The 11051-nt window shown below is 42.5% G+C and overlaps 1 protein-coding gene across 1 annotated transcript in view; it reads left to right on the top strand.

Annotated features, from left to right (window-relative positions):
* The first annotated feature begins 1899 nt into the window (after positions 1–1899).
* NT5DC1 (5'-nucleotidase domain containing 1) overlaps positions 1900–11051 on the top strand; it is a 153524-nt gene continuing 144372 nt past the window's right edge. The window contains exons 1-5 of the mRNA XM_054194857.1: positions 1900–2010; positions 3984–4075; positions 7035–7106; positions 8561–8667; positions 10080–10159. Of these exons, the coding sequence (XP_054050832.1) occupies positions 1918–2010; positions 3984–4075; positions 7035–7106; positions 8561–8667; positions 10080–10159 (444 nt within the window). The 5' untranslated portion in view covers positions 1900–1917. The remainder of the gene's footprint in view (positions 2011–3983; positions 4076–7034; positions 7107–8560; positions 8668–10079; positions 10160–11051) is intronic.

Below are 11051 nucleotides of genomic sequence, written 5' to 3'. Positions count from 1 at the left end.
GTGACACATAAATTAACCATGGGGAAACTGAGAATATTATCAGTTAGTATCTGATAGCCCAAAAGGTCAGCCTCAGTTATGTGGACATCTCTGAGCAGCTCATGGTACCATCACACTTCAAAGACAGAGCTGAAAAAGTAATCTGAGGTAGTTCAGTTGTTAAGGGGGATTTCGATTGAAAGCAGCTCTTTTCTGAGAAAGGCCCTAGAGGGGGATGTCAGTATGTTTAAAGGATTCATCTGGAAGGAAGAACCTGAGAGACAAAGCAACACTTTTAAAACAAAAGGGAAAGAAATAAATTTTGGGGGTGGAGTGCTGAAAGTAAGCTGCCGAGACTTTCCTGTTATCAGATTTGTGCTGTGAATACTGAATATGAAGGTGATATTCTCTCATTTATCTTCTTTGTTCCCAGAACTGAAAACCAATTCTCTTCATCAATATCTTCTGTATTTCTTGTTGTCATAGTTCTCATTTAATCTTCAGCTTCAAGAACCTGAAATTTAACTTGCTGAATCTCTCCATTTGTGACTATTTTTCCTCACACAAAGTGGTTTAAGATTAAATATGATTAGTACTTTTGTGTTGTATATTCTCAGATAGCTTGTCATTACTGCCAATATAAGTGTGCAGCACTCACAAAATCTGGATGTTCAAGATTACATTCAGTTGACAGTGAATACAGCGACCAGGGGGTTGGATTAGATGATCTTTAAAGGTCCCTTCCACCACAAACATACTAGGATGCTATCAATGAATATATGATTTTCACTATCTGTCTCGATGTTGCAATACTGCAGTGTATTAAGTTGGTTTTGTGGTGAGTTTTCATATAAAATGGCATAGCAAGCAAAGTTATAAATTTAAAATGCCATAATCTAAACAAAATTCTGGAAGCTGCATGAGTCCTTATGGGGAAAAAAAGTCATTCTGAAATAAGACAGCTGTACTGATATAATCTGCAAGGCAGACATACTTTAAGTTAATGTGAGGATAGTGTGAAACAGCGGCTGTGGGTGAACTCTTGGACCTACTGAAGTCAATCAAAATTGTGGTCATTGACTTCAATGGGGCAGGAATTTGTTCTGTTTCCTAAACGCAGCAGCTTTAGGAAGAGAAAATGTCTTGTGCTCAGGTCCCAGGCTGCTGCCTCATCGTTATAGTTGGGACCCCTGTTGTGTGCGAGACCCTGGATGAGCCTCTTTCTGTATGCTCGGGTTTGACACTTGTTAATTTGGAAAATATATACATACATGTATATATGGATATTTATATATTTATTTAATATATTTCTAAAGCATATGTATGTATTAGTATGTGTATCTAAATTATGGTGTGTATATAATGTATGGTGAATGGAGCACCGCTCTTATGAGGGAAGGCTGAGGGACCTGGGTCTGTTTAGCTGGGAGAAGACTGAGAGGGGACCTCATCACGGTTTATAAATATCTATAGGGTGGGTGTCAAGAGGATGGGGCCAGACTCTTCTCAGTGATGCCCGGTGACAGGACAAGGGGCAACGGGCACAAGCTGGACCACAGGAAATTCCACGTCAACGTGAGGAGGAACTTCTTTCCTTTGAGGGTGGCAGAGCACTGGCACAGGCTGCCCAGAGAGGTGGTGGAGTCTCCATCTCTGGAGACATTCAAAACCCGCCTGGACGTGTCCTTGTGCAACCTGCTGTGGGTGACCGTGCTCTGGCAGGGGGGTTGGACTGGATGATCTCCAGAGGTCCCTTCCAACCTTTACTATTCTGGGATTCTGTGAAGAAGGCGGTGGCGGGGCGGGGGGTGGGCGGGGCGAGGGCGGGGCGGCTCCCGCCGCCCCGCCCCGCCCCGCCCACCCCCCCGCCCCGCCAGAGGCCCCTCCCGTTCCCCCGCCTTCCTCCTCCGCCCGCCTCCCCCCGGCGGCGGTTCGGCCATGCAGCCGGACTTCTCCCTGGCCGATTGCGACGTGATGGGTTTCGACCTGGACCACACGCTCTGCCGGTACCAGCTCCCGCAGAGTGCTCGGGTGAGTGCGGACCGGGGGGGGGGGAGGCGGGATGCGGGGCTATGGGACCCCGGCTATGGGGACAGCCAGCACCCAGCCTGCCGGCAGGGATATAGCTAGGGAAACCAAAAAAGAGAAGGGAGACGCTCTCATGGCTCGCCCGCCGCCTCCTCAGCAGGCCTCTGGCCGAGCGGAGGGGACAGCCATGTCTTCTCGCTTGAAAATGGTGCTTCTTCAGGGCTTTCCCATGTGTAGCGGCGCTGAGGGGAAAAGAGGTAGAGCCTCCCTCCCTCCCTCCCCCCGCCAGATCCGGAGATGCTGCAGACGAGTCAGAAGCCCGCGAGCACTTTCGACAGGCGACCTTCGCAAACTTTCTGGCGCTTAAAATAAAACGCGGAGCTTAGGGGCGCTCGGCATCTCTGGCTTAGCCCTGTTTGTCCCTTAGGCGGAGGAGCCGCTGTCATGTGCTGTGCCTTCCCGCCACTGGGCGCTTCTTCCTTCTTTTCCCCCCCCCCCCCCCCGACCGGCACATTTTAAATTCCCTGATAACCTTTCGTTGACTCGTCCTTCTTTGTTGACGTCAGGGCTTTGCCACTTTGCGTCGTGGATGCTCATGGTGCCCCCCTCTCCCCTTGTATTTGCCTCCGTGCACCTACATTTTGGACTGCGTGGGGCTCCTACGCTAATTGCAAGATACTTCAGAATTTGGTAGAGAAGCAAACGTTTGTGAAGTGTCCCATTCATAAATAGGTATGATTCGGAGCATCCTGTGTGGAAAAATTGCTTCCTTTTGCTGTGAGTGACTTTCTGTAAAGAGGCAACTTTCTTACAAAAGAGGGTTCAACAGGAGCAAGTTACAAAGTGTACGTGCTCTTAAGTTCCTGCTAGAAACTGTACAACTCTAGCCTCACCTTCCGTGTTCTTTCTGTTCCGCCACACGCATTACATCTTGCGTGGGCACGTTCTTCCTGATAAGAATTTTCTCCAATGAAGGCAGATGTTAGGCAATTGTTAACTATAAGAGTTTAAAAAGAAAAAAAAAAACCCAAACAAAAAAACAAACAAAAAAACCCAATGAACAAAATAGAGAAAAAAACAAAACCACTTACTAACCTTAGTTCACTCTTCTCACAGCACACGGAGACAGACTGACACGTGCCCACTGCATGCCTCCCTATCTATTGGAAATCAAAAGTACTAAAAAATGCTGACAGGCACAGCTGAAGATGCACTTAGTTCTTACTCTTCAGTTTGGCCTTCATAATAGTCTTTCTCAGATATTATTCGTATTCATTCCAAGAGCAGCTTCTGTAGTTAAGGAAAAAAGGCCAGGGAACAGCTTTAATGAAAGAATCATGAGTAAAATGGAGCAATTACTATTTTTGTATGGCCTTTAACGACCTGGTAGCATCTGCATAGATCTTCTTGTACAACTTGACCAGCACATTAATAAATCACGGACTGATATATCAGGCTTTAACAATGTTCTTCCTGAACTTACAAATAGTAGCCGTTTACTTAGTAGTTGCCTGTTTCCTTCAAAATATGCTCCATTGGATACTTTTAAAATGTCCTCTAAGGGTCGTTGTTTATTGCTTCAGAATCCGCTTGTTGAGTCTTGGTAACCATGACGCCTTAAAATCAAAAAGAGATTGGGGAGGGAAGAGTAGTTACTAGTCTTAGGTACTCACCATCTTGGTTTCCCAACAGTCTTAAAGCATGGGGGCACTAAGGTAGAATTCTGTAAACTTGGTTATGCTGGACACATTGCACTAGAACTGTTGTGTGATCATCTTGAGCTGTTTTCTAGCCATGACAAAATTACCCTCAGACACTGATTCCCAGTAGTGGGGACAGTGGGGCAAGGGCCCTAGGTCCCTGGTTTGATATTTCCTAGGATGTACTAACACTTCCATCTTGCCACTTTCCAGGGAAGCAATATCTTTGGTCTCACTTAATCAATATAATTAATGCATTTATTTTTTCATTTGTAGTTAATATATGATAGTTTTGCCCACTATCTGGTAACGGAGAAGGGTTATGATGAAGACCTACTGACGCTAGCTCCAGACAGCTTAGACTTCTGGTGAGTACCTTGGAAATAACATAAACTTTCTTCATAACTTCCTTTATGTTCTAACTTACAAAGCTTGGAAAACAGCTTCTCTTATTAGGCAGTTGTTATGATTGTCGGGCCTGATGGATAAATCCAAAATTACAGTTTTAAATACCTGTTCAAACAAGTATTTGTCATGAGATGCTTCTAATGTGGTATTTTGAAGAGAACTGAGCATCCAAGCTTGCTTTGTCTGTGCTTCTAGATGTCTAGATGCAAGCCTTTTATTCTGGCTTACTCTCTTGGTTTATATGTCTCCTTTGTCTTCTACGGTTCAACTGCTAAATCCAGTAACCATCAGAATTTGATAATTTTTATCTTGACAGAAGTGGTTTTGTTTGTGTAAGGCAGAATAATCCCAACAGCCTTCTGAGGAACCAAGGAAAGTTGACGTGCCAGGAGGTAGCCCATGGCTGGCATGTCAGGCACAAAGCTGTGATGCCAAAGGCTGAAATGCAAGTTGCTGCTCTGAGCTCAGTTGTCTCTGAGCAGGAGCTTGAACATGAATCTCTGATCTTCTAACTTTAATAGGTTATTATCTAGGCCAGGGGGGGTGGGGGCTTGAAAGCTGGGTAATTACTAAATTTTTTTAGCAGAAACACAGGTTTGGGGGTTTTTGGTTTTTGTTTTTTTTTTTTAATTAATGCATGCATCAACCAGGTGATCAGGCCCAGTCAGCACGGGTTCATGAAAGGCAGGTCCTGCTTGACAAGCCTGATCTCCTTCTGTGACAAAGTGACCCACTTGGTGGATGAGGGAAATGCTGTGGATGTAGTCTACCTGGACTTTAGTAAAGCCTTTGACGCCATTTCCCACAGCATTCTGCTGGAGAAACTGGCTGCCTATGGCTTGGACGGGAGTACTCTTTGCTGGGTAAAAAACTGGCTGGAGGGCCAGGCCCAGGGAGTGGTGGTGAATGGAGTTAAAGCCAGTTGGCAGCCAGTCACGAGTGGTGTTCCCTAGGGCTTGGTGTTGGGGCCAGTTCTGCTTAATATCTTTATTGATGATCTGGATGAGGGGACTGAGTGCACCCTCAGTAAGTTTGCACACAACACTGAGTTGGGTGGGGTGTTGATCTGCCTGAGGGTAAGGAGGCTTTACAGAGGGATCTGGACAGGCTGGATCGATGGGCTGAGGCCAGTGGTATGAGGTTCAACAAGGCCAAGTGCCGGGTCCTGCACTTGGGTCACAACAACCCCATACAGCACTAGAGGCCTGGGGAAGAGTGGCTGGAGAGCTGCCTGGCATGAAAGGACCTGGGGGTGTTGATTGACAGCCGGCTGCCATGAGCCGGCAGCGTGCCCAGGTGGCCGACAGCATCCTGGCCTGTATTGGGAACAGTGTGGTGAGTAGGACTAGGGAAGTGATCGTCCCCCTGTGCTCGGCACTGGTGAGGCCCCACCTTGAGTGTCCAGTTTTGGGGCCCTCACTACAGGAAAGACATCGAGGTGCTGGAGCAGGTCCAGAGAAGGGCAACGAAGCTGTTGAAGGGTCTGGAGAACAAGCCTTATGAGGAGCGGCTGAGGGAGCTGGGGTGGTTTAGCCTGGAGAAAAAGAGGCTGAAGGGAGACCTTATCGCTTTTAGGTTTTAGCGAGGTGGGGTCAGTCTCTTCTCCCAAGTAACAAGTGATAGGACAAGAGAAAATGGCCTCAAGTTGCACCAGGGGAGGTTTAGATTGGATATTAGGAAAACTTCTTCACCAAAAGGGTTATCAAGCATTGGAACAGGCTGCCCAGGGAAGTGGTGGGAACATCATCCTTGGAGGTATTTAAAAGAGGGGTACACGTGGTGCTTAGCAACATGGTTTAGTGATGTTTTTTGTCAGTGTTAAGTTGATAGTTGGACTAGATGATCTGAAAGGTCCTTTCCAACCTGGACAATTCTATGATTATTGTGGGAACAGTTTTGATCAGTTGTTTTCACAATTTGGTATTTGACTGGACAGTTTCCAACCAGATTGATTTTGACTTTCATGTGACAAGCAGCGTATCTGTATTTCTCATCATTTGAGGCCTAGGACAGATGAAATCCTTTATTAAGATCTAGATATCTCAGCCTCAGTCCCTTATTGAAGCTGGGGATTCGTTAATGTGGACCTGCAAGCCCGCAGTGCTGGTAGCCAGTGTGTCAGTGCTGCTCACCCAGGTGTCATTCATGAAAAGCTGGGGTCTGCTTGCTGCCTCCGTGGTGTATCTTCTTTCCTTTGGGTACCTTATAACAGAGGATGACGGTGGCATTACTTTTTCGGTCTTGTTTATTCGTTATTATCCTAGCCATTGAACCATTATTATCCTAGCCATGATTTTTTCAAACAACTTAAGTGAATGTAGATCGTATTATCTGTAAGGCACAGATTTACTAGGAGAGTTAGGAACTCTTGTTAGATGTCTGTCCCACGCTGTCAACTCTTCACCTTGTTAGTGCTGCCTAGCATGGCAATGCGGCTGCTTCACGTGTTACTTGGATATTCAGTTGCCTCATTTAGAGTGATGTTTTATCCCTCTCTCCCGTAATAACTGGTGTTATCAGTCCAGTGATAATAAGTGGGGGAGTTGCCACCGAGAAAAAAAATATATTTCTTTAATAGAAGCATCTTAAATATTGCGTTTCTTAGTTGTATATGTTTGGACCTTAATCCTCCAACGTTACATATGTGAATAGTCACTGAATTCACTGAACAGAGGAACTGGATTTATTTAGTATGACTTTGACATGTAAGGAAATCTAGTCCTCACTGTAGTAATATGTATTTGCATATATAAAGCATTGTTCAAACATAAAAGTATTTGAAGGGTTGTGATTTTGCTGGTTTTGTATAGCATCCTTGTATACCTTCTTTAATTGTATTTCACTATTCTGATCTATAACAAGACGTTCCTCTGAAAGCATTAATTGTTTGCTTCTTCCTTAAAATAAAATTATTCTTAGTTGTAAAGGCTTGGTGTTGGACACTGAAGAAGGAAACTTCCTGAAACTTGCAGAAGATGGAACAGTTTTAAGGTAATATTGACAATAAGTTTATATTGTTAAACAAACACAAAGATTTTATCCTCTTTCTGAAAGCCATCTCTCAGTTTTATTAAATATTTAAAATACTACTTTCAGCATACATTCATTTATTAGATGTAAAAGTTTACGTACTCTTTGGTAATGTGGTGCTCGGTTTCTCTTAATGGTCCATATCAATTTTTTTCATAATACTTCCATGATCGCTGCTAGTAAAGAATATATCATTTTTAATAAACATTTAAGATTCTAAGGGCAATACTGATCTTGAAAGTAAATTCAGTTTTTCAGTGGCTACTTCCAGTTCTGCTAAAATCTAGGGTAAGGTTTTTCTTTGTGATTAACCTGTCTCAGAGTGAGTGCTAATGACTAATGCTAATGATGAGAGCAGTATTATCTTTGTACCATACACATTCAGAATTCTGCAGGCCTACAACTTATAATTTAAATAGCCTAAGGTAAATTAAACACAGAAATTGACACATTCACTCTGAAGATTCAGGGGTTTTTTTCCTCTTAAAAGCTTTTTTTTTACAAAAACATAGAAGATTTCTATTTTGAATCACAAATCTGAAAAGTAAATATATCTAAAGTATAGCAATCCCAGTCCCATTTCCCCCTTATTTTTTTTCCAAAATGAAAATCCATAATTTATTACTCAAGATAGACTACTTTTGTTTTTCTGATAGCATAGGGGAGAAGGAGCTTTTGAAGATGCTAGGGAAAAATCAGATCTCATTCAAAGAAAGGAAGAAATACCTGTGAGTCTTTGCTGTGTATCCCGAAATTCATTTAGTACCATGTATTTCAGAGTATAAATGCAGAATTCAAGACTGGAGGATACGCTACAGTAAAGGGAAGAGTGATACAGGATTTCTTCTCCTAGCATTGCCTGTGTCTGCTTCAAAACTGGAGTCTCTGCATTCTTTTGGGGCCCAATTTGATCGTCAAGCTAGTTGATTTTTATTTCCTAAAAAGGCTTGTGCGTACTCCTGTATTACACATGCTGCACGCACGGCTCAAACTAGCACTTTTCCATAGTTCTGCCCTGCGCTCTGTGAATGTTCGCAGGCTTCAGAATGATGTATAGGCTTTCTGCACTGTGTTTTATTGTGTAGTGTATATGGATAGTTCAAGTATAGCGAGTGTCCTCACACAATTGAGAACATTCGAGCAACGCAGAGTAATTGTGTTAGCAGGTGAGGCACAGTAGCCGTGCCCCCGGCCAGCAAAACCTCTGTGTAGTAGGGCTTTTATCGAGGACTGTAATGTATATGATAAAAGCTTAGGTCCTGGGAAGCTTCTAAGTTATAAAAAAAGTGGCTTCTGATCAACCTGCATGCACCTCAGTATTCAGTTGCAATGCATTACTTTGCACTAGGAGTAGTTTGGCTGTTTTCAACCTTTTTCTTTCTTATTTTATATAAATAACTTAATGCATCAAATAGGGCAAGCCATGGTACAAAGAGCATGACATCCGAAGAGATCCTGGAGACGTATGGAAGGAGGGAGTGGAAGCATTTTAATACAGTCAGTGGAATGGTTTCCCGCACAGGTTAGCATGTCCTTGCCTTAGTATGTCCTCTTCTTTGAAATTGCTCTAGCCCTTTCAGTGCCTCATAGCATTGGTTTTTACCGCAAATATTTAAAAATACTTGAGCTGGGAATTACTGGAATAGGTGATTACTTTGGGGGAGCGTTGTGGGGTTTTTTCTATTTTCAACTTCTAATACTAGAGTTCAACTTAGAAGTAGCGCACCGGTGATGAGGCAAGTGAGCCTGACATTATAGGCATGTTTTATAGAGGTGGGCACATTGTTCCTTGATGAAGTAGGCTGAGATTACCAGCCTATCTCATTTGGATAGATTTGGTAAATCTTAAATTTTTCTTAATTGTTGACTCATTACCATCAGTGCTGTTACTGGAGGCCTAGGTGCAGGTGCAAAGAACAGAGCATATCTGGAAACAAAACCTGTCCTCCTGCAACTGTAGTTTCTTGGTTTTAAGATGGGAGTCACTTTGAAGGCACTGTTTGCATTCTTGCTAGCCGTTCTGTGCTTCCTCTCCATTTTACTTTCATCTTGGCAATTGTGAGTAATACACATAATGTGCTCAGTTAAGTTGCGTTGTCCTGTGTAACAGAGATATCTTCCTTGAGATTTTGCTGACCTAAACTTGTTTGTGATGCTTACTCTAAACTGCAGGTAATCATTTGCAACAAGGTAGAAGAGAAAGGTTTCCTTTGGTCACATAGCAAATGTGTCTTTCTTATTCATTGAGATGTGCACTCACCCTCTCCTGTGAATGTTAATCCCTGTTTTGATGAGTTGTTCTTTAAATTGCCTAAGAGACAGCACAGACAAGATCATGAATGCAAAAAAAAAAAATAATCATCTGGTTAAGTTATTTTACTCCTAGGAAAGAGTTGCTGAACATGACCTCAGTCTGGGGGAACGTTTGCACCCTCCTGATTTTGTTCTGTTTTGAGGGCTCACATAATAATGTGGGCATGCTTCCGCTTGAGCTAAGGCTATGTCTGCAGCATGTGTGTGCACAGGATGAGACTATGAGTAAAACCTGTCCAAATGTTTATGAAACAACTTCTCAAACTCTTTCTTTGTGTTTCCACTGCTAGGAAAAAGGATACTTTGGAAGAGTTAAGTGGTACTGCCCTGACTCTTAAAACTTGTGGTTCTCCCCCATCTCTTCCACCTTAACTTTTAGAACTTTAAAATGTATTTTTAAAATCTCTCTGCCTTGATATAGGTGAAGAACTTTCCATTTCCAATTATGAGAATCGGAAGTGGGAATAAAGGCTAACAGAGATCATGAAGCAGATAATGCTTATTACCAGTAAAATCCAAATAGGAGCTTGTACTATTATTTAAATGTATTTTTTAATTTGAGATTAAAGCATACAATATGTCTTAAAAATAGTGGAATTTTTTTTATTTTTTATTTTCCAGCTAAATACTATTTGTATGATAATTATTTTGACCTGCCGGGAGCTCTCTTGTGTGCCAGGGTTGTGGACAGCTTAGATCAGGTAAGAACTGGATTGTTTGAAACTAATCATTGCATTATCTTTCTCTTCCCCCACCACACTGCTTCCATGCATTATTAAAAACATACAACAGCATCAAGGTCTTTAGTTTTTTTCTTGTTTGGAATTTTTCATGTCAGACTTAGCATATTAAAGTTGTTTCCAAAGCTAGTTGTGAGCCATATGGAATGTTCAAAATAAATATACTTCCACCAGAGGGCACAAATAACTAGGATATGACTAGAACTGCACTGTTTTCTCAAGTTTACTCTGTGATATGCAGAATAGATTTCTTAAAATCTCCTTTAATTATACTTGATGATACTTGAATTAAATCTAAGTCTTCTTAGTAAGACAGTATGTTAATTTGCAAGTTGTTAATGAGTTGAAAGCTTAACTCCATCTCTTTTTAAACTTGTTTTTGTCTTAAATATATTGATCTGTATACAAAATTCTCAAAGCAGAAAATACAGTTGTTGAACCTTTTTCAGTGCTTTTTAGATAGGTAAAATATCCTAAATGCTACCTTTGAAGTTTGAGGCTAATTGATTTGGTTGTGATAAAGAAGGCTTGAGTCTTGGACTTGTGTGTAGCTGAGGGTCAGAGAGGGTTCTTCTCATACAGTAAGTATATTGGTGTCAAAAGAGTACTGATGTTATCTTCTGTCTGAAGATACCAAAGGCGCTGCAGCACTGCAAATTGCAAATACTGAACTTTGTCTGCAGAGTGAACTTAGGAGCTGTGAGATGGGTATCTGGGATCCCTCTGGGCATCAGCTGACTTGAGCCTTTAGCCTCCACTCCAAAATAGCACCCTGAGTAGATTGCTGCCTAAGTCCAAGTGCTGCACAAAGAGTCAGCTAAAGCTAGCTTATCAGGAAACACTGGGACAGGTG

The sequence above is a fragment of the Rissa tridactyla genome, chromosome 3, assembly GCF_028500815.1.
Source record: "Rissa tridactyla isolate bRisTri1 chromosome 3, bRisTri1.patW.cur.20221130, whole genome shotgun sequence".
In the NCBI taxonomy this organism is placed as follows: Eukaryota; Metazoa; Chordata; class Aves; order Charadriiformes; family Laridae; genus Rissa; species Rissa tridactyla.
This window is presented reverse-complemented; position numbering and strand designations above follow the sequence as displayed.